This window comes from Camelus dromedarius, chromosome 5 (assembly GCF_036321535.1).
Source record: "Camelus dromedarius isolate mCamDro1 chromosome 5, mCamDro1.pat, whole genome shotgun sequence".
In the NCBI taxonomy this organism is placed as follows: Eukaryota; Metazoa; Chordata; class Mammalia; order Artiodactyla; family Camelidae; genus Camelus; species Camelus dromedarius.
This window is the reverse complement of record NC_087440.1, coordinates 66195470-66219114: the sequence shown is the minus strand read 5'-3', so window position 1 is coordinate 66219114 and position 23645 is coordinate 66195470. Positions and strand designations below refer to the sequence as shown.

Below are 23645 nucleotides of genomic sequence, written 5' to 3'. Positions count from 1 at the left end.
GGGAAGAAAGAGTTCGCCACCTCCCTATTACCTTTACCCCCGTCTCAGTCCCAAATGTAGCTTCGAGAGGTTTGATTTTCTCCCGCAGACACGAATTCTCAGCAGTGTGGTTTCAAATATATATACAGAGGTCACCTGCATTCTTTTCACTAGAATAAATAATAAATAAAGAATGGATGGGGGGGAGAGGGGCTTCAACCAAAAGTTTTCTTTGCCATAACATCTGTAATATCTTGGGAAGATTTGAGCAGTAGAACCAGAGTAGAGATGGGGATAATGATGATGATAATGACAGACACTGAGGTAGCATTTATGTGTTCCAAGTGCTTTACACATGTTAACTCACTTAATGCTCATCACAGCCCTATGAGGTCAGCTACAGCAATACTCATTAATAATAGGAACAATAATAGTAACATATAATATGCATAATATAATAATTTTTATGATATAAAATAATGGAGACAATAATCCCCTTTTCTCACATAAGGATATTGTGACCCAGAGAAGTTCAGCGGCTTGCCTTAGGTGGCAGGTGGGATTCAGGCAGTCTGGCTCCAGGAGCAGTGCGCTAACCATAGCACTAGACTGCCTCCTTCCGGTCCGCACCTCACAGCCTCCTTTAAAGCCGCCAGTTCCAAGAACAGCAGAGTATGAAGGACTCTGGAGGGCTTTGGAGCTAGAGGAATCTCAGCTGGACTCCCAACTCAGCCACTCCACATCCCGCTATGGTTGCATCTTCTGCAAATGGCGATAGTAACACCTACCTGGCAGGCTTGGGGTGAGACTTCAGTGAGAAAAATGAACAAAAGCACCTCTCACAGGGTCGGCAGCCAAGGTCAGCTTAACCCAGTGGCTCTCAGTCCTGGCTGAACATTTGAATCAGTGGGGAAACTTTTAAAAATATGAGGCCCAGTCCCTACCCCATCACCCCTCCACATTTCCACCCCATCACCCCTCCACATTTCCACCCCAACAGCCACTAGGTCTGAAATCAGTAATCCCCTGGGCCCAGTCCTGAAATGAAACCCGAAACCCAGTGGACCGAAGGACAGTCTGCCCCCCTTGCCCATAGATTCAGAATTACAGGGAAGCTTTTAAACCCCTGAGGCCTCGGCCTCCAGCCCTCAGGTAGTAGGATTCCCCAAATGCCACTCCAGTCCACAAAGGGAATCTCAGCAGCCGGCCCATCCCAAGCAAGTGGTTGACCCACCCTTGTCCAGGGACCTCCCCCACTTTTGTCCAGACAGTGCCTTCATCCAGCCGCTTCTGCCCCCCAGACTGTCCCCACCTCCAGCCTAAAAACTTTACCACCCTGTTGTCCCATGCTACCCGTGTTTCCATCTGTGCCAAGTTCAACATAGCCAGCGTTACTTTTACACTAGCTCTAACCGGGTCACCCAGGATAAGAGGTAGAACTGCCTGAAAAGAAAATGTTAAATTTGACTGCGTGCATCCACAAGTGCACGCACACACACACACACACACACACTCCAAGAACCACAGACACTTGACACTCAGTGGGACCACGGCTTCATTTGAGGCTGGGGGTAGGAAGAAGAGGGGGTACAGAAGGGGTAGCCATAATCAGTGAAGGGAGCCCTGGGGCTGCCCATGGAAACTGGCGGGAATAAGAAAAAACAATCAGCCTACATTAGACAGAAGAGAAAAGTGGAGACGGCCAGCAGGGAGGACAGGACCAAGCCATGCCAGTTTCCTGGCTCAAACCTCCATGAGCCTTTTAGCACCCACTGCCAGCTGGCAAGAGGTGGTGTGGGGGCCCAGAAGGGGGAACGCAGGCACCAGAAGGCAGCACAGACGGGTGTCAAAGAGCCCTCAGCCGTTTCCAGAGAGCGAGGCTCTCAGGGCCCTCCTGCTCCAGGCACCTCCCCTCGGCCTCCGTCCAGGAACCGGGCCTGAGAGACTTGGCCAAGGCCTACCTGGGTAAAGGAGCCATCCTCGCCGCACTCCGGGACAAACACCGCCTCCTGGGGCTTCTTGGCTTGCTCTAGGGCCTGAGCCCGCTCCAGGCGACACTTGCTCTGGCCAGCGTCTAGGAGAGGAGAGGAGTGAGTGCGTTTCAGACTTCACTTGGATCCCACCCAGGAGCCGTGGACAAAATGGCTGCCCGGTTCCAGAAATACTGGGAGAAAAGCTCCGGCCCATGGGGAGCCCACACGCAGCCAAATGGCTTTACTAAGGACACGAGGGCCGGGGCTAGTGAGTGCCGTGCGGCCTCACCTTCCTCTTAATGTTATTCTTACATATTTAAACCGGGTTCTATTTCTTTTTTTTCTCTCCCAAATATCCCGTCCCTCCTGGGGGGTGGGGGTGGCGAATATTCCACTTCTATTATTTATCACTGGCTTTATTCAAATGTGGGCAAGCCCCAGGAGTCTCAAAGACGTTTTGTAGTTCAAGAACTTCAAGCACTTTCTTTGCAAAATCAGAGGTTCTAGGTCAGCTGGCTTAGCCTTCCACAACCCCTACAACAGCTCTAACCAGCCTTGGGGTCACAAACTCCAACACCACCAGGGGTAGGAAAGCGATAGAAATTAGAGAAATGAGCTGAGTATACAAAGAATGTCATTCAGCTCGGAGATGCCATAGGGAAGGCTGAGGACTGCGGCAAACTAGAGAACAGGTTCCCCTTTGAAGGAGGTAGCTTCTACTCAGCCTCAGCCCCTGCCATGGGTTTTCCTTGTAAGAAGGAACACAGACTTAACACTACCAAGCTTCCAATTTTTATGAGAAGTACAAAACCCCAGATTTTTATGTCGCATGTCCTAATTTTTAAATGTGGTCTCAAATGTTTTTAATATTTTAACATGTGAGTAGACCAAACAAAATACATCTGTTGGCCAGCAATTTGGAATCCCTATTCAGGAGTCAGCCATAATGTCTTGCCATTTTAAGCATCTCTACAAAAAAAAAAAAAAAATAATAATAATAAAAATTAAAAGCGTTAGCCAAATAGCAACACATCTTTCAGCTCTAACCTGGGGGCAGTGTTCGAAAGACAGGAAAGTAATCATCCTTTGCTTGGCCAGTCCTCCTTCCCATATTCCCCAGAGGACAGGGTTGGGGAGAGAGGTTAGCAAATGAAAAGAACAGACTCATTCTGATCTCCCCCAACGCGGAGTGCACCACGCAGGGAGCTGTGGCGCTCAGATGTGTCTCCTTGGCCGGGCAGGTACACACTCACCTTTGCATCTACCTCGATGCACCACACCCAGGTTTGGGTCTCTGCACTTGGCTCGCTGGTACTCACACGTGGACTCATAGGACCGGCCGTCGGAGGCACAGATAGGTTTGGGTTGAGTCCTGGAGCAATGGAGGTTGCACTGAGGGTCACGGTCACTGATGAGAAACTGGATTAGAAAAAAAGTGAAAGGTTCAGACGTTACTTTTGCAAGAAGAGTAAGGGTGAGTCCATGACTTACAATATGAGTTTGCCCTTGGGAAGCAAGTCCAGAATGAATCCAAAGTTACTCAACCCTAGGAGGGGAAAGGAACTGAGCAGCCACAAACTCTGACAAGGAAGGCAATTTGTGCTGAGTAAATCCACACGCAGGATCTCACCTATTCTCACAACAGCCCTATGGAACAGGAGGTATCTATTTTGTAGATAAAGAAACTGAAGCCTAGAGAGAGGTAACTTGCCCAGTTCTACGTAGCTCTAAGTGATGAATTTGAACGTAGATTGTCAGAGGTCAGGTCAAAACTTTCACCATTCGGACATTCGGTCTGTCCGTCTACACAGTGGGTCATTCTTGGGACCTCTATCTGGGCACTTTCCCAAATCAGGAACTCTCTAGCATCTCTGCTTTCCATTGTTGGAAATTTTTATTTATTAGTAAGTAGTACCCTTACCAAATCTATCACCCTTCAATTTCTGCCCACAGCTCTCTGGCAGAATACAAGCTAAGTAATTTTTCACATGAAAGGGGTTTCCAGATTTGAGAAAATGATAATCCTCAGGTCATGAAATGCTACGTTAAACCGTTTTCTTTACTGCAGGCCTTCTCACACCTTTGGTACATTCTTATACATTATGAATCTCCAAGAAGAACAGGAAATTAAAGGCCGGCAGCTACAAATTATTTGCTACTCTTCCCATCAAGCTGTGAAATCTAATTCCCTGACCTTGAATCTGGACTGGCCTCAGTAACTTGCTTGACCGGTAAAATGCTGTAGCAGTGATGTTTTGGGACTTCTGAGCAAGGTCATGTAAAGCCTTGCTGCTTCCTCCCAGGCCTCGTGCAACACTCGCTCTGGGGGAAACCAGTTGCCACATGAGAAGCCCAACAACACTGAGACCGCCACACTATGAGGAAGCCCGAGCCAGCACGTGTGGAGAGAGACATGCCCATCCGACACGGCCGCAGAGGCCTGTCAGTAATGGAGCCTTCAGATGAGTCTAGCCACAGCAATCATCTGACTGCAACTAACAGAGATGAAAAGTAGTAACTGATCCCCAAAAGAGACCCACCCAGCTGAACCCAGTCAACACACCAGAACTGTGAGAGAGAGAATGATAAGTTGTCATTTTAAACCATTAAGTTGCGCTGTAGTTTGTTACAGGGCGGGAGGCATCAAGATCGAGGGGCGTATATGATGGGTCATCTCCCAAAACTGTCCGACCATGAACCCCCTTCTCAGGGAACCCCCGTTAACAACTTTAGAATGCAGCTGGAAAACAGTAATGGACTGTACAATCCACGAGCTTCTGCTGAATTACCCCAATTAGGCTGCATGGGTCTTGAGAGCTGAGTCTACTCTTAACCACCTCTCTAGAGCAGAGCTGTGGACACACTGAAGGCTCTGCATCAGGGTGAGCAGCGAGAATGAATATCCCACAACAACGCATGGCAAGGCCACGAGCACACCTCTGGCCGTCAGCAACATCAGAGTTGACCGAGTAATCGCACCAGCTCATAGAGGTTTAGAGAAGCTGTGACTGCAGTTTTTCCTACCTGCAGGCCCTTTATGTAAAGCACATTGATGAGAACATGTTGACCCTTTGCCAGAACAGCTGAGGGAGGTCCAGAGGCAGGACCACTCCCTTCAAGGGAACGCTGGAAACACACACCCCGTACTGGCCAAATCCCAGGAGAGTCCAAGCCTGCCCATGAATACACAGACTGCCTCCCATCTGTAAGGCCAGTCCCTCTGGCTCTCCTGACCTCAAGCCTGGGTGCCAGTTACTCCACACAGGGAGGCAGCAGCTGGGGGCTGAAACCACCACACACACACAGGCTTATCAGGGTGGACAGTACAACCCAGCCTCTCTTCAGATCCCCTGGGCTCCCACCCTCACATGTTCAGCCCAAGTCCTGCCCAGAGCTCAAAGGGAAATGTCCTGATTGTGTCTCAGGATAGAGTCTAGAGTTTTGGGGTAAAAATCAATAGTGTACAGAGTCATAGCCAGAGGCAGCACCCTCCCCCACCCCAGGCTGCCATACGGAGGAGGGATGAGCTGACGGGACAGTGGGAAGAGGTGGTGTCATTCACACCTCAACCCTGCAGAGGATCAGCTCCCCTCAGGCTGCCTCTGCCTAAAACCCTTGAGTGGTGCCCCATGGCTCTTGGGGACTTTCACACGGTCTGCTGGCCTGACACATCGGATGCAGGGGCCCCTGCTCTACCCTCAGCTCCTACTGCCCCGACCCTGCCTTGCTTACTGCTGGTCAGGCACAATGGCCTGCCTCCCAGTTCCCAAAGGACCTACACCTGCCCCCACCCCCAGGCCTTTGGACACACTGTTCCTTCTCCCCTCCCTCCCACTCTTACTCTGATTTGGGCTCAGCTGGGGGGCTTTCCCTGACTCTCACGGGTGAGGCTGGGTCCCCCTCTAATAACCTCTCACACCTCACTCTTCCTTCACAGCTCTTACCACAGTTTGTGATGATGAATTGCTTTGTGTGATTTGATTAGCAAAAGAATCCCTGACTCTGAGCTCCCAGGAGACAAGGGTCTGTCCATTCTGCCAGTGAATGCATTCCCGGCATCCAGTGCAACAAGGGGACACTTGATTATTCGTGGGATGAACGCACCCCTGCGACAGCCTTTCCCACATGCTATTACCTCCAAATCAGCTTGTGCCATCTGACAGGCCTGGTCTCCCAGGCTCCTGCCACCCCAGGGGGATCAGTGGGCCACAGCCCTACCCCACCCTCTCCTTCTGAGCTCTCCCCCTCCCTCCCGCATTACATGGTGGGCAGAGGTGGGCCACAGCTCCTTGCCTGATACCCCTTCAGAACTTAAGTCATCTCTGAGGCCGAGAGGTGAGTCTATTCTCTCTCCATTTCCCCCCCCAGGCCCTTCAGCCACTACAGCCCCCCCAGCCTACAACCAACTATGCATCAGAAAAACGGGACCCAAAGGTCCAGCTGAATAGGCAGGCCTGGAAGGCTTCTGGATGGACACAGGGTACAGGTGGCTGCAACCAGCAAAGATGGCCTCGAAGTCTCTCTTCCTCCCTCAGTATAGCTCCCTCAGACCCATTCCTAATTTGTCTGCAGCCTGGAAATACAGCCAGACCTGGCTCTGTAATCCTGCCCGGTGAGCAGAAGACACCCGGCCAGAGGGTGGGACCAATGTTCTCACACCCTGGCTTGCAGGCCAACCAGCGGCCTCAGGGCTGTCCAAAAGCAGATCAAGGCACCGCCATCACACCACTGTGTCCTGGTCCATGGAAGTCAGGGCTACTTACATGAATTAAGACCCTGATTTTCAGACCTCTTTGTAAGTGACTTTGCCATGTGAATCTGCAGGAGCCAAGGATCAGCACGCCCTTTGTTCTCATGATCACAAACAACTGTATCTTCTAACACCTGAGAAAACCAAGGAATTCATCCTTGGTCACAGAGGGGTTTGGTAGCCAGACCTTAAGTCTGAAGAGTAGTGATAATAACAGCTGATAATTATGTATCACAGAGGATACAGTAACTAATCTGATCTTCACAATAGCCCTAGGAGGCAGGGTGTGTTAAGTGGGTGTCAGTGCTGAACTGGATGTCCAGGCCTGGCTCCAGAGCCATGCTTCTAACCACTACACACATTGGCTTGCATTATTATTATTTTTTAATTTATCATTTTAACCATTTTTATTTTATTTCATTTTGGGGTTTTTTGGGGGGTGGGTATTAGGTCTTTATTTGTTTGTTTGTTTATTTATTTATTTTTAATGGAGGTACTGGGGATTGAACCCAGGACCTCATGCATGCTAGGTATGCATTCTACCACTGAGCTATACCGTCCCTGCTTGCCTTGCATTATTACAGAGTAACACTGCAAGCAGAAACTCTGACCCAGTTGCAAAACTGGGCTCCCAAAGTCAAAACGTGTTGAACAAGAGCCTACTATGTGCCAGACATCAATTGCCGAAAATCCAGATAAGACAGCCCTGCCCCCTGGCACTTTAAGCCTACTGTGAGAAGCTCCTCCTAGGGCTCTTGTTCATCTCCAAAGAAGAGGGATCAAGGAAGACAAAGATGCTTTTCATGCTCAAAAAGGCTGCCCTGTTGTCTCCTCCGCAGCTCCCCAGCTCATAGGAGAGGGGAGCTGCAGGCGTCCCCATGGTGTTGAACTCCAGGCCATAAATTTGGTTTGGAAATCATCTGCTCTGGGCCAACAGAAATGCCACGGCAGCTGTACCAGAGACCAGCTTCACAACTAGAGGAACGCTGCCTGCAAACAGACAGCTTTTAAAGGCAGCTTCAGAAGGAGCCCTACCTACCCTGACATGGAGATCCTTCCCAGCTTGAGAAGAGCTCCCAGAAGGGTCCATCTAGAAATGGCTGGCTCCTGAGGCCAACTGAAAAAGTTCTGAGATAGCACAGGGCCACTGCTGAAGACCATCGCCAATGGTCTGTGATGTCTCATTTGCAAATGTTTTAGGAACTGCAAGTATTTGTCATTGATCTCCCCCAAAAGGCAATGAGTTCTATAAAATGGAGTTTTATTTTTTTAATTGAGGTACAGCTGATTTACAATACTGACTAAGTTTCAGGTGTACAACATGGTGATTCACAATTTTTAAAGGTTATACTCCATTTATAGTTATTATAAAATATTGGCTATATTCTTGGTGCTGTGCAATATATCCTTGTAGCTTCTTTATTTTATACATAGTAGTTTGTACCTCTTAATCCCCTTCCCCTACGTCACCCCTCCTCCTTTCCTCTCCCCACTGGTCACAACTAGTTTGTTCTCTGTATCTGTGAGTCTTTTTCTTTTTTGTTCTATTCACTAGTTTATTTGAGTGTTTTAGATTCCACATATAAATGATATCATACAGTAATTGTCTTTCTCTGTCTGACTTATTTCACTAAGCTGAATGCCCTCCAAGTCCATCCATGTTGTTGCAAATGGCAAAATGCCATTCTTTTTAATGGCTGAGTAGTATTCCATTACACACACACACACACACACACACACACACACACACACACACACACACACACACACACACACACATCTTCATTATCTAGTCACCTGTTGATGGACAATTAGGTTGCTTCCATATCTTGGTATAACAGAACGACTGTGCCCTAATAGGCTCACCCAAACCTCCAGGGTCCCAAAAGCATAACTTTGGGTCCACAAACACTGCTTGTTCAGCCATCCACTGATCTACGTTTGTACACAACAAGCAAGCACTATGAGGCATAGGAAGAAGAACACAACCAACATAGTCCTGCCCTCAATGTGCTTGCACTCTAGGGTAGAAAGAACAAGCAAACTGCCATTGGCCATACAGCAAGGGAACAGGACACCACAGGACCAAGAGAAGATTTCATCCTAGGGACTGCAGTGCTACAAAGCCACACAGTCCAACAGAACTTCCTGCAGTGATGGGCATGTTCTCTATCTGTGCTGTCCAATATGGAAGCCACAAGCCACACATGGCTATGAAGCACTGAAGTGCAGCCAGTGTAAGTGAGGAACTAAATCTTTAGCTGCATTTAATTTCAGTTAACTTTACATAGCCACTTGTGGCTAGTGGCTGCCAGATTCACTATAGAGGGGAGGGGAGAAAGGCTCATCCTAACTGGACTTTCTCCTAGTTGAACCAAACCAAGATTTGACTGGGCCAAGAAGCAGAGACTGAGATAATTTCTGCATTCTGAAACTGGGCATGAAATGGGTTTCAACAGCAGGACATCCCAGGAGTTCAACACAGTCAATCTGAAGTCACAAAGGCAGATTTTTCCTCTCTCCTGCAGGAGACAGGAGGGACAGGCTAGAAGTCCCCAGCACTGCCCATGGCCTGGGCCAGTTCTCTCGGCAGACAGACAAAACTCAAAGAGTCTGAGTCACCCTGCTGAGATTGAACCCAGGACCACAGAAGTCTGTTGTGGGCTCAAGAGCAACCAGAGTTGGTGGAGATTTTCGGTGTCAGGCAGAGGCAAGCTGTCTCCCCAACTGGGCGAATGCTGAACCATTTCCCTCTGGGGAGGAAATAGTATTTTCATGAAAATCCTCACATACATTCCCTTCCTTCTTCCTAACCAAAAGACAACAAAAACAAAATAATTATGTTAAATATGATTGTGTAATACAGAAACCAAACAAAAGGGGCTGAGACAATTGTGCATTTGCCAACAGCTCCAACTCCCACCCTCTCCTTGGGGAGTGAATGATTCCAAAGCAAACACACAGCATTTTGCGTTCTGCTCACATTTGTAAAGTAGGGCGAGCATTTGAAATACTTATCAACAATCCATCCTTCTTATTGGAAAAGTAAGCTACCGACGGGGGCTAGCATTGCCAGAGAGAGATGGGGATAAATGAAATCAAGGGTAGACCAACAGTCCCTTCTGTCTGAAATTCACACACACTGATCCTTGCCCTCAGCCTCCAGCAGAGGAGAATGTAAACCCTGCCACAGCTTTTGCTCAGGGAGACCCACTCCAGTACCAAAAGCTGTGTTCCGTTTGATTGGCTGCCAAGTTTCCATGACAACAGAGGGACAAACAGGCAGCCTAAGGTTCTGGCTGGGAGGAGATGTTCAATTCTATATAATAGGGAGTTGGTTTCACCTGTACCATGCTGATTTCACCAGCATCTAAAATTCTAAAGGTGGCTAGTGACATGCCTAGCTCTATATTTTTCCCAGGTGTAGAAGTGGGGCAGAAGCCACACTAAACAACCAGAACACTGGTTTGGAAGTGTGAGGTCCACAATCTGGAACAGCAAGTGGCATTCCTTTTATGATATCAGACTCAAAAATTACAGCCAAACTCAAATAATGTGAGGTTTTTCTTTAATAAATTCATAGTTAACACAGCTTCAGCAACTCACTGTTAACATTTTGTTTCACTCATCTATGGCTGCAAAACAAACCACCCCCAAACTTAGTGGCTCCTATTAACCATTCTCTCGATGCTATGGATTGGCTGTGCTCAGCTGGGAGGTTCTTCTGCTCCATGTGGCATCAGCTGAGATCACACACAGGCTGCATTCAGCTGGGAACTCGGCTGGGGCTAGAGCATCCACTGTGACATCACTCACTGGCACCTATTCAGAGTGGCTGAAATGGCCAGGAGGCTGGCGGGGACTCTCTCTCCAGCAGGCTTTCTTCTTTTATCCATGGTGACTTCATTCAGTCCTTAATCACTTTCCTAAATGTCTGAGTTTTGCCACCAAACTTTCTCCCCATTCAAATTCCACACTCCATTGAAATTATCCTCTGAAAAAGAAAACGCTTTCATGTTTCAAACACTACTGCTAACTTCCCTGGAGCTCCTGCTGCATTGTGTTCATATTTATCCATCGAAACCCTCAATATACTTCATTGTCATTTACATATTTACATATCTATAAAAGACTGTGTCTAACTCTTCTTTATATATACGGGGCCTTTTTGAAGTAGAGTTCGCTCCGGATAGATGCCCAGGAGTGGGATTGTTGGATCATATGGTAAGTCTATTCTTAGGTTTTTGAGGAGTCTCCATACTGTTTTCCATAATGGCTGCACCAAACTGCATTCCCACCAGCAGTGTAGGAGGGTTCCCTTTTCTCCACACCCTCTCCAGCATTTATTGTTTGTGGACATTTTAATGCTGGCCATTCTGACTGGTGTGAGGTGACATCTCATTATAGTTTTGCATTTCTCTGATAATTAGCAATACTGAACATTTTTTTCATGTGCCTATTGGTCATTTGTATGTTCATAGCAGCACTATTTACCATAACCAAGACATGGAAAGAACCTAAATGTCCATCAACAGATGACTGGATAAAGAAGTTGTGGTGTATTTATACAATGGAATATTACTCAGCCATAAAAAAGAATAAAATAATGCCAATTGCAGCAGCATGGATGGATCAGGAAATCATCATTCTAAGTGAAGTACGCCAGAAAGAGAAAGAAAAGTACCATATGATATTACTCATATGTGGAATCTAGAAAAGAAGAAAAAGAAAAGGAAAAAAGAGGACACTAATGAACTCATCTACAAAGGAAACAGACTCACAGACATAGTAAACAATCTTATGGTTACCAGAGCAAAGAGGGTGGGAAGGGATAAATTTGGGAGCTTGAGATTTGCAAATGTTTATATATAAAGATAGATTAAAAAAAATTTCTTCTGCATAGCACAAGAAACTATATTCAATGTCTTGTAATAACCTTTAATGAAGAATAATATGAAAATGAATATATATAAATATATATATATATATATACACACATAGATACATATGTGTATATATACATATATATATATATATGTATATATATATATACACACATAGATACATATAGATACATATGTATCTATGTGTGACTGGGACATTGTGCTGTACACCAGAAATTGACATGTTGTGACTGACTATATTTCAATTAAAAAATTAAATTAAATTAAAAATTTAAAAAATATATATATACAGGGCCTAACCCAATGCCTGGATCCAACGCAGTTGTTTAAGACATGTTTGAAGAATGAATGAGTGAACATTAAATCTTATCTTAAAAGATATCCTGGAAAAGAAGCTCCTTTTTTCTATCACTTACTATGAAAAGAGATATATATTCTTTATCCAAATGCCACCAAAAGTTTAACATTCTCAAATGCCTAGAGTAATGGAAGCTGTTCGATACTTTTTTTCCTTTTAAGGAAAGTCTATCAGATAAAAAAAGTCATACATTAAGCACAGGATTTTTCCCTTGAATTAAAGGAAAGGAAAAATAAAATCCCTGAGTCATTGAAGAAACATAACAGATTGGCTGAGACAGTACCCATACACCCAAAGTATCATAAGATATCATCACCAAGTGACCATGGAATTCATTCCCAGTGAAACTGGCCTTAGCCTGAGCAGCCTCCTCACACAGTCCTCTTGGAAGGCTTTCCACCACCCTGCAGATAAGTCATGTCAACCGTAAGTCAGGCAGTAATGTGAGATGCCCAGGGTTGCTAAGCCTGAAATGAGTATGTCAAGACAGGAAACTCTAACAACTTAACAGCCCATGCGATTAGCACTCTGGTTTTTCTGGCAGCCACCATATGCATGTACTTGAGTAAGAACAACAGCCAGATTCATTTAGAAGTCATATTTTTGACACCTTGAATTTATGTTTTCCATAGAATTTATGATGTAAACAATGGTGAGTGGCCCAGCCCAAGCTGCAAATGTCTATCTGGAAGGAATGAGAAGGAAAAGGAGGAGCCCTACTTGTGTGCCCGCTGAGTAGTAACAGGCACAGTGAAGGCCCCCAAAGCCAGCACCCTCAGCTGGGTAGAGATGGTTGGCCCCTGGGCACTGTTCCTTCCTGCCTTGGGACTTGACACGCACGGGCCCTTTTCCTTAGACTCTGCTTCCATCTCATAAACTCCTATTCATCCTTCCAATCTTCAGTGCAAATGCTGCCTCCTTGGGGCGTTTGACTCACCAGGTAGGTCAGGACTCTGTGGTAACCCTCCATACACCCTCTCCATTTCCACTGTGGCCTTTGTCACAACTGTCATTAAACGACCAACTGTTAAATTATATGCTTCTTGCTTTTCTCACTAAGCTGTATGCTCCTTGCATGCAGGGACCGAGATCTGCTGGGTGCCACCCTGCTAGATCCCCAGTGCCCAGCAGGGGTCTAGCCCAAAGTGGGTGTTCAGTAAATATCTATGGATTGTATGAATGAGGAGGAAACTAAGGCTCAGCCAGGTTAAGCTAGAAGTGGGACAGCCTGACCCTAAGTGACTCAGTGGCCCAGATTCTTTCCTTCAAGGCAAGATAGCAAGCCCTGAGTCTCGGAGGCTGGAGGGGGTGGGGAGGGCAGGAGGGCAGAGGGCACTCTCTTGTTAGCTCTGGCTGCAGTGGCTGGGGTCTCTGGCCAAGGCCCCTCTGGTGAGCAGGACAGGAGAAGGGCTTTGCAAGCAAAGACAGCTTTCCTAAGGGAGGGATTTTTTTTTCCCATTATGTTTGTCAGTCCAAGTCCAGCTCAAGTTTTTAGAACTCAGGCACTAGAAAGCATTTCTGGGAGGTAAATCTGCTATTAAAGAGGGGTTGGAGGGGGCAGCCACTCCTAGATCCAGGGCCTGGAACAAAATGTAGAGACGCACATTCCAGACGTCTAGCTGCAGCTTGGCCCCTCACTCTCCAAGCCGGCGCTGCCACTTGCTGCACCATCTGCAAAACTGGACTTTGGCCTTTTTCTCTTGGGCCCGCGTCTCTGGGAACCAAGAGCCGCCTCTCATGAAAACATCACTCAGCCACCCACTATCTAATCCATCATCTGCACTGAAAATCCACATCCCTGCTCCTGCCAGCTTGCCCTCACCCTTCCCTGACCCCACCACCGCTGCATTTACACAGGTGCAAAGGAGGGCCTCGATCAGGGCCGGCCTCAGAGCGCGGCTCACAGAGATGGAGGAGGGGAGATAAGGGAGGTCAAAGGGAAGGGGAGGCCGGCAGCTACGGGGGTGTCTGCTCTTCTTCTCCACACCTCCACTGCGGGCCTGACAACAGAGTGCCCGATTAAAGGGCTTTTCACGCTGCTGAAGGAAAGCAGACAGCCCCCTCCAGCTGTTGGGCAGCTGGAACCACTTCTGTTGTTTCAGCCAGGAGAGGCCTGACCCTTGTCACCCTCGCCCAACACCCTCCCCAAGGGAGGAATTCAGCAATCACCCTACCCCGTCCACCCAGCTTCCCTCCTCCATGGTGCCCCCCCTACCCCCAGCTACAGGGATGATGGGCAGGACCCAGGCAAGAAGCTTGTTTCATACCAAGTACCACTGGGGGGAAGAGGGGGAGGGTCAGTGGGTTTGACCAAGCAGCTGGGACCCTGGGTGGACAGAGGCACTAACCAGGCTGCAAAGGTAAAGCTTCTAACTCCCAGGGACCCCGTCCACACCCTAACCCACGCCCCATACCAGTCTGCTAGAAAGGCAGGCACAGATCAAGTGTGGGTCAGAGCTCAGGCCATCAGATTTCCAAAATAGGAAGTATTATTCTAAGTGAAAGGAGCCAGTCTCAAAAAGCTACATACTCTATGATTCCATTTACATGACATTCTGGAAAAGGCCAAACTGTACAGACAGAAATCGGATCTGTGATTGCTGGGGACTGGAGGGAGACGGAGAGGCATGAGGGAAGGAGGGGGTGGAAACATTCTGTGGTGGTGGTGATACAACTATACAAATTTGTTAAAAACCATCAAAGTGTACACCTACAAAGGGTGACGTGTACTGCATAGAAATCATATCACAATAAACAAAAAAAGGAAAAAGCAACAAAACTAAAGAAAAACGTCAACCCTCTCATAAGCACACAAAGAGGTTTCTGGAGATTTTGTTGCCACCCCCTTCAATTCCCAGACCTTGTGCTAGATGCACTGGGGGCTATGAAAATAAACAAGAACAAAGGCCCTGCCCCCAAAAGTCGATCCAGTTGCAAAGACTGACATGTGTCCAGTCAACTCCATAGGGACTGCATTTTCAAACAGCAGCCGGGAAGCAAAGCCTAAATTACAAACAGACAAGAGATTCGAATATTTGAAAACAGGACTCCAGAAAGTCCAAGCTGTTGAGACGACTGACTCTTTAAGAAAGAGAGGCGATCAGAGGAAGAAAAAAGAAAAGTCCAATCAGCAACAAATAACTGAGCAGCTATGTGCGGGCCAGGGACAGAGCAGCTGCCCACGTACATGCTCTGTGGAGTCAGGGTGAGAGGTGATGCCCGACTGCAAGGATGCAGGAGGATTTCTCAGCAAAGGAGCCATCGCTGAGCTGCAAAGGGTGTCCACAAGCAGGAAGGGATGTTGAAAGGGAACCTAAGCAAGAGCAACAGATACACAAAATTAAAGCAGCAAACTCCCTTTAAAAGATAGTTTAGAAATGACCATTTATGGGAGAAGTCAGGCTCTAGGGTCAGGTTGACAGTGAGATCATGGAGGGTCTTGAAAACTCCCGTTTGTCTCCCCTCCTCCCCAAGCATTGGAAGCCAGTGAAGAAAGTAAAAGACAAGATCAGACGTGAGCTTTAGCAATCTCTCACAGGGATTGGAAAGACCACAGACAGACTGACTGGGGGCCACTCTAGCTGAACATAGCAGCAGGAGGAATTTTGAGAAGAAGGGGCATATTTGGACCGAGTGAGTGGCTGGGTGAGGCAACTGGATGAGATAAAAGCACCAGGAACCAAACAGCTGTCTGTGGGAAGCAGGACTGCTGCCCCATGGAGATGGTCTGGGTTCCCCAACACAGCCCTGTAGGACTTCCACGAGGCTAGGAAGGGAAAGCGGGAGATGCCACAAGCATACCTGTTGGCAAAGAAGAAGGCGACATGGAGAACAGGTAGAGGTAAAAATACATTTTTGCATGAGTGGAGTCCTTTAGCTTAAAAACGGTTTAAGGTTTCAGCCAGCCTTGATCACCAAGAGGGTGTCAAGCCTTCTGGTCACAGACACAAAGCATTTATTTTTGTTTCCTGCTTGCAACCCTCCAGTCACTAGATTCTAACCAATGGAATTCACGAAGCTAGGCACAGAGAAAGTCACTTACCCATCCTCACCCCCAACTCCGCCCCCAATCCCTCAAACTCTGCCATCAGAATAAATAAAAACTCCTCTCACTCCAAATCAAATGAAGAGAATGCTCTCAGGGACCCAGAACCCAGATTTTTTTCAGTTCTCTCAGCCCATTAGCACTGGGGGAAAAAATAACTTGATGGTATTAATAAGGAACAAAAAAGTGGTCTTGTATTCAGGGTGCATCTGAGAGATTCAGGGTGGATTACAAGAGAGAACTTGGACTTAGGATGCAAAGAGGACAGTCAAGGTGTTCTTAGTACCCACTGCGTTCTAAGTGCCCAGCTCTTCATCTCAATGACACACAGGTCTGGCAGTAAGGTTTGCTAAATTAGCACTATCTGTCTACCTAAAGAGCAATTTATTCCACCAAGGCTAGAGGCTCCTTACAAGGTTACCCTTGAACACTGCCCCAGCTCTGCCCAGTGACATGCTCCAAGTTTTCAGTGGGTGTTACTAAGAATGGAACTGTCTCACATACCACTGAGCATCCTGGCTAGTGGCAATGGGGCCCAGATGCTACTCCTGCCCGTCTGGGCCCTGCCCCACCATACTCTGTCCCACCATCACTAGTAGCATTTTATGCCTAGTGATATGTGACATGTGTTTCATAACCAGGGAAAGGAGTGAGGAGACTGGTCAGGACTGGGGCTCATGACTGTGGGGAGAGATGACTGGAGTTGGTCCTGATCCAGTTGGGTGCTGGTTGGTGACTAAACCCCTCTGGCTGGAAGGATGAGGTCCCAAAACAGAATGGTTTTCTCAGGAGGTTTGGTGAGATGCTGGGAAAAAATAGGAGGTACAGAATCTGAAAAGAGTGTTCAAGAGATTCCTGATCACTTTGAGAGATTCTAGGCATCCAGAGCTATTTCAGGGCCTAGGCGACAAAGAGACATAGCAATGAGGCAGGTCCTTTCCCCGCCTCTGCCTGAAACCCAGCCCAGCTCTGGCAACTGAATCAACAACTTTGGCAGCTGCTGGAGACAGTTCCACTGGCACAGACTCAGGTGTTCTCATGATGGGCACAGCCAGCAGTGAGGCTTTGGGCAAAGGGGAAAATTATGACTAGTTTGTGGAAATATTTAAAGCACCCCCAAGGAAGGACTAAGAAGAATAGCTATTTGAGCAGACTAGGGTCTTGTAGTCATTGCAATTCAGGAGTAAAGGTCAATGTGGCACCACTTTGCAATCAATGGACAGAAGAGGCTTGGAGATAACAGTTATGAGAACAGATGCTAACGGGAGTGCAGGTCCATTTCGAGGGCTGTGGGAGTCAAAACCAGCAGCCCGAACTTAGGGCGAATTTGCAAAGGCCAATTGAGCACGCAGAAATCCATTTTCCAAAACGGCAACACTGGGTCTGGCTGTCAAGCTCCCAGACTGGTCAACAAAATGCCTCAGTAACTCGTTATGTGATTAAAATAAAGCTGCTAGCACTTGGCCCAGAGCAGGGTGGAGAGTTTGAGGGGGTGGGAGTTGGATAGTCCCCAAAATGAAAGGGCTGGTCAACTGAACCTGTTCATGGGTTTCAACATGAGGGTGTCCACTGTATGGTCACAGGCACGTGCGTGCGTGTGCGTGTACACTCACACACTCACTAAGAGCAAGTAATCTTTGTGGGGCACAATCACCACCTCCTGCTCAAGAGTGCAGGGCCAAGAACATCGAAGGAGAAAGCTGCTATAGCTAAGCTACTTGCAAAAACAATAACTCTGGAAGTCTCTGTTTTCCTTTCCTTGTGGATTTGCTCTGCACTGTCCTCTGTAAGTCCTTCAGCACCACAAAATGTTCCCCAGAGGAGGTGAATGGACCCCACAGCACCCAAAGAGGTCATGATCAGACACTCTAGTCCTCCCTGCAACCAGCCCCCACCAGCCCCCTGCCCCCACCCCTCACCCCAACAGCCCCACAGCATCCTGCGTGGTGGAGAGGCCCCCAAAGTCCCCTTCAGGACTGAACCCCTTAACCTGGAAGACACTCAACTTAGTGGAGTCTCCTTTCTCATCTTGCTGGAGGGCCGCCACCAGCCCGCAGCAGACCACCACTTCGGATTCTTGGTGCTGCTGCTGTCAGTTTTCTGCCCTTAGAAGATATCTGTCCACTCACATATTTTGCAGTGAGCCTTCCAGCCTTTCCCACTTACTGCTCCCCTTATCAACACAAAAGGGCCCCAAACAGCCTCACCATAGCCCACCCAAGATAAAAGACCTCCACACACAATCTAAACATCGCGGGAAGGAGAGGCAGGCGTATTACACCCTCCCAGCCCCTGGGAATTATTCCCTGGCTCCACCATAACTAAATGGAGAAATGGGTATACTTTCAATGTCATGGGATTATCACGGATGAAGATGTCATTTTAATGCCCATTTCGCTCAGGCCAGATACTAGGGCATGGACACACAGGCCCATCTTCGTCTCCACTCACACAGTGGAGCAATTTATACTGACAAGGGAGATAACAGAGGAAGAAAAGCTTTATCCCCAGCACTTGAGGAAATCCACTCCCTTACAGCACTAAGCCGGGGGGATGAGCGCTGAGCAAGTACAGACTAAAACAAACACAAGAGGAAATCCCAGTCTTGCTATGTCATCGAATTATGCTGGGGCTGTGTGTTTCCTTTTATTGCTATTTCCACTGTCATCTTGAGACCACGCTGCGGAGAGCCGGGCTCCAGATCACCAGACACACAGCATCTATATACGTGCACAGGAGCATGCGTGTGCGCACACGCACACACGCACAACGTCTTAAAAGTCAGTTCCAGACAAAAAAGAAGAAAGAGCTAAGCCCATGTGGGACTGCCATGTGCCATGTAAAACCTGACTCTGTCACTCCGTCTCGGGCTGAAAATCCCCACTGCGTTGCTCAGACAAGGATTAATTACTGCTGCCCAGAGCCCAGGCTCATGTCTTCCTTCACACAAGTGTGAGGCTGTTCTGGGCAGGAGAGAAAGCCTGTTGACCCAAACTGGGCCAAGGAAAAGTAAATAAAACCATGTCAAATTCTACAGGCAGGAATGGAAGATGGGGGGCATCCCAAAACAAGCCAACTCCTGAGGGAGAGAAAGAACAGACCTTCCGTTTTCCGATCCTTTTAGACCCTGGGCACAGAGAAGGTCTCTCTTTTGAGGATAAAAATTTGTATTTGACTTGTGAGGATCTTTTCCTTTTAGTCTAGACATTTATAACCCTTAAATTCAGCTCTCCCTCCAATGCCGGATAAGGTAACCCGATTGAGAGGACATCTAACTTGGCACCGAGCAGATTCCATCTGGTAAGCAATTCTGTGAAACGAGGCAGCAAAGGGGCAGGCTGGATCTACGCTGCAGAGCCTGCGGGGTACACTCCCAAGGAATGGGACTTCTCGGGCTTTCTGACGTGCGGTACAGGGCCGATTACAAAGACTTGGTGCTAAAGACATTTAATCCAGGCTCCAACGGGGCTCAAGGCCAAGGAAATACTCACAATATAAAGGTAAAGAAAATCAAAGCAGAATATCAAACATATGTATGTGTGTGCAGATAGATAACACTAGACAGATAAATGTGTGTATGTATACACACGTACATGCATACATGCATATATATAATACATATGTGTATACATATTTACTTAGGTATATCTTCCTTCCACTCCAGAGGGAGAGAGAAAGAAAGAGCACAAAATATGGAAGGTAACACAACAAAATATTAATAGTGGCTGTCTCTGAATGGTAAGAACACACATAGGTTTGTTTGATTTTTTCCCTTTGCATTTTATGTTCCAAGTTTCCCACAATATGCATGTTTCAAGGGGGTTAAAAGTGAAAAACACACAAAGCTCCATGGAGATCGACACAGGCTTGCCTCTTGGGCAAAGCTGCCTCCAAAAACTCTACCCTAAACTCTGGTGTCTCAGGATGATCAAAGCCCCAGAGCCAGAGGCCCACCCAGGCCAGGAGCTGGGAGAAGCTTGCCTTAGCTGGAAGTGGGAGGGAGGGGCGTCTTCCTCTGGGCTTCTTTATCTCCTGGCGTCTGATCCGGTTTCCTGTTCTGCCTCATGCACACAGCTCTCGTAAAGTAGACACAGAACAACTCAGCATCATTTCCATGGGGTGTCATGTTGGGCCCAGATGATCAGCAGCATCCATCTGGGCAAGCACCTCATCACCATGTCGCCTCCTTCTCCAGTTTGGGTGGCCTAGCCAGGCACATCTCCAGTCTTCTCTACAGAAGGAACTCTGAATCTCACCCATCAGGATGAACTCATCTTCCAGTCCAGAGCAGCACTGTAACAAGGTTTACCAGCAGCACTCAGCAGCCTTTCAAAGACATGCATGTAGCCTGCATCACCATCAGACTACAGGGTGATGATGGGTGGTTTGTATGCTGTCACCTGGGGCTATGGGAGAGGAGTGAAATTCCATGGCTAAAAATGAGGCCTTGGGGGACAAGCAGTTCTAGCTTCAGGTAAGGGAAGGAACCAGAGTGTCATCTGCTCTCCCATGTTCCTGCAAGATGCCTTTAGAACAAAACGTCCTTGCATTCATTTCCTTCCTTGCAAAATAAACCAAAACGTGCTAAGTAGTTTTGTCTCGTGGCTCCACGACTTCCCAAATTCATTCATTCATTGGATAAATATTTAGTAAGCGCTCTAGGGGCCAGGCACCATGCTGGGAGCTTGGCACAGTGAGGGACACAATGACATGGCCCCCACCCTCAAGGGCTGTGCTGAGTTTCTATGTTCATGTTTCACATACAGATGGGGTCGTTCTAGGACCTAGTAACCACCCCAGCTATATGGAGTCGTGATCCAGGCACAGACTGCAGAGCAGGAATAAGCCACCACAGGACCTGCCACCCGCATGTCACAAACTCCCTGAGGAAGTTTCTTCTTGGTCTGAATCACGACGCAGCCGCTGCCCACAAAAGGCAAAGCCATTCCTGAGCTGATCCCGAAAAACAGATCAATCCTAAAGACAGCCCAGAGAACTTGCTGGAAGAGGGACTCACGAGGCCCCCAGAACGAATCCGGATGTTGCTCAAGCTTATCAGAGCATGCAGGCTGCGTAAAGATCCAAGGGAGACGGCCTCCGGCGTGGCTCCCAAAAAAGATAGGGCTAAGGGTAACATGCCAGAGCACCGGCCCTTGTACAGGAAACTGTTCCTCCTAGGGAAAGCAGAAAAAGACAATTTCCAGCCTGCCCCTTTCTACCTCACTAGAGTATCTCCTCCCAAGTCCTGATGCATTTTAAAGCATTCCTGAAGAACATACTTAAAGAAGAAGCTTCTGTGCTTTAACTAGATTCTCCATGCCAGATCTAAATATGTTAGGGTCTCAGTATCCACCAGAAAACTGCCTAAAAGCAGTATATTTTTAGTGCAAAAGTCCCAAGAAAGAAGATCGTATTTATCTAACCTAGACCTAATAAAACACCTAATTGCACAGCTAAAATTTCAAAGCCCTCCAAGAGAAAGTTGTAGGGGAGGGGAGGGGGCCGTAACAGGAATAAATTGCAAGGGGAGGGCGGTGGTTCTCATGTACTGGACAACTGCTATGTGTGAGGCACAGTGCAAGGTAACTGGAATAATTATCTTCAATGACCCTGACATCAACCCAAGACATAATATTCTGCATCCCACTTTGCAGGTGAGAAAACTGAGGCTCGGAAAAATTAAGCAATTGCTCAAGGCCACACAGTCAGAATCCAAACCCAGGTCGATGACTCCATAATATCACAACCAACAAGGACCAGAGAACCATTCGAGGACCCCTAGGAGTTGCTTGCTCTAGCTTTCGACTACATAAAGGCTCAGCAAACTAAAAAATGCAGTCTGATGTGGTTATGTCTTCACACACAACTGAGAGAAAATGTAGACCCCTAATACCCCACGACCACGTTCTCACCTCCTCCCACCCACCACCTTAAAACAAAGATGGGCAGGAGGGCAGTGAGGAAGCATATGACTAAACAAAGACTCTGGGTCCTTCATGGGCCACAGCACCAGGTCCCTAGCAGCAATTTCCCCAGGACCCAACACTTCCCACCCTTGTGGTCCAGCTCCACCCATCTTCCCAGCACCGCCCCCCCCCCCCCCCCCCCCGTCTCTCAGCTGCTCTCTGATAAAGTCAGCTGAAAATAACAGGGGAAAAGCCCAAAGTCAATGCCTTTCTGTTTCTGATGTGCGGAAAGGGGGTTGTCTTCTTTTATGAGTTGTGGGGAAGATGGATAAAAAAATTAACTCTATACCCCAACTATCAGGCAGCTGTGGCATTTGCAATAGTAACCAGATCTGAGTCTTTCACAGGACACAGCAAAGAAGGTGCTGTTTGGGAAGGTCTTCTGTACCTAGCAGAAAATGCAGGTGTTAAAAGCATGGACTTTGAGTAGACAGACCTGGATCCAGTCCCTGGACTGTGAACCTCGGTCAAGATACTCTATGACCCTCGGTTTTCTCATCCATTAAGACCAGGAAATACATCAACTATAATTCAATGAGAAAGAAAAGAAAAGAAAAGGAAAGGAAAGAAAAGAGAGAAGAGAAGAGAAGAGAAAAAAGAAAAAAGAAAAGAAGGAAGGAAAAAAAGATAGACAGACAAGGAAATAGAGCAGTTCTACTCTCAGGCTGATCTGAGGATAAAAGAGTAGGTTGGTGCATTAAAAGGGCTTGCTAATTCTTAGCTAACATTATACATTTACCTCTATTATCAACTAAATCAGGGTTGTTCCAACTACATTCTGTAGTCCCACATATTCTCACTGAAGATCCATGGGGATTGGTTGGCAAACAAAGTTAAACTTTGGATAGTTTGTGAAGTTGCCTATTTTCTTTGTATTTTCCATTCGTGTGAGTGCACTGCTTTCTAATTTCATAGTACAGTGATTTTCAACCCACAGCAGGATCATCCAGAAACACGGCAAAAAGAAGTGGAAAATATTTAAGTTCTAAAAAGTTACAAATTCAAGAATAGTACAACTGTCCCTAACTACAGTGAAAATGTCTTTTATTTGTTTTACGGGGAGGGCGACCATGAATGTTTTTTAATGGGAGAATAATGAGACTACAAACCCGCAATTGCCATCTGACTCTCACAGTAAGTAAATACCACTCCTCTAAACACGTTATTTTAGACCTCATTCTTTCCAATAAGGGTCACTGGCTTGAAGTAAAAGAATAAGATAAAACCTTAAACAATCATTTTGCAGCAAGACTGGACCCGTTTTCTGTCCATGCCATTCTACGGGTGAAAGACAGTGAAAGTCTCGCCTTGCACATCATAATACGTGTGTTCCCCCTACGCGCACTGAAATCTGGTTTGATTTAATGTAAAAAGGCCATGCGTTCAAGATGTCTCAGAGCTGCCGCCCTGGGATGGTCTAGTCCTGTATATCTCATCTCAGAATTGCTTAGAACTCCTCATGGGGTGACAGGAGGTGACAAAAGGAGAACCGGTATCCCCATCTCCCCAGTCTTTCAGCCCTGAAAGAGCACCTTTGCACCCACCTCCACCTTCCTGTTGCAGTTCCGGGGGTCACCAGGACGGAGCCGACCCTGCCCTGCCAGCCAGTGGCTCTCAGCTTCAGGGCACAGGGGTTCCCAAAGCAGAACGGACAGTCCCCAGGCCCACAA

General features: G+C 47.4%; 1 protein-coding gene across 4 annotated transcripts in view; it reads right to left on the bottom strand.

The window, feature by feature from the left end:
- SMOC1 (SPARC related modular calcium binding 1) overlaps nucleotides 1–23645 on the bottom strand; it is a 135600-nt gene that overhangs the window by 68883 nt on the left and 43072 nt on the right. For all 4 annotated transcript variants that reach the window (XM_010976587.3, XM_031453946.2, XM_031453947.2 and 1 more), the window contains exons 2-3: nucleotides 3206–3371; nucleotides 1941–2053 (exon numbers count right to left, since the gene is read on the bottom strand). In XM_010976587.3, the coding sequence (XP_010974889.3) occupies nucleotides 1941–2053; nucleotides 3206–3371 (279 nt within the window). The remainder of the gene's footprint in view (nucleotides 1–1940; nucleotides 2054–3205; nucleotides 3372–23645) is intronic.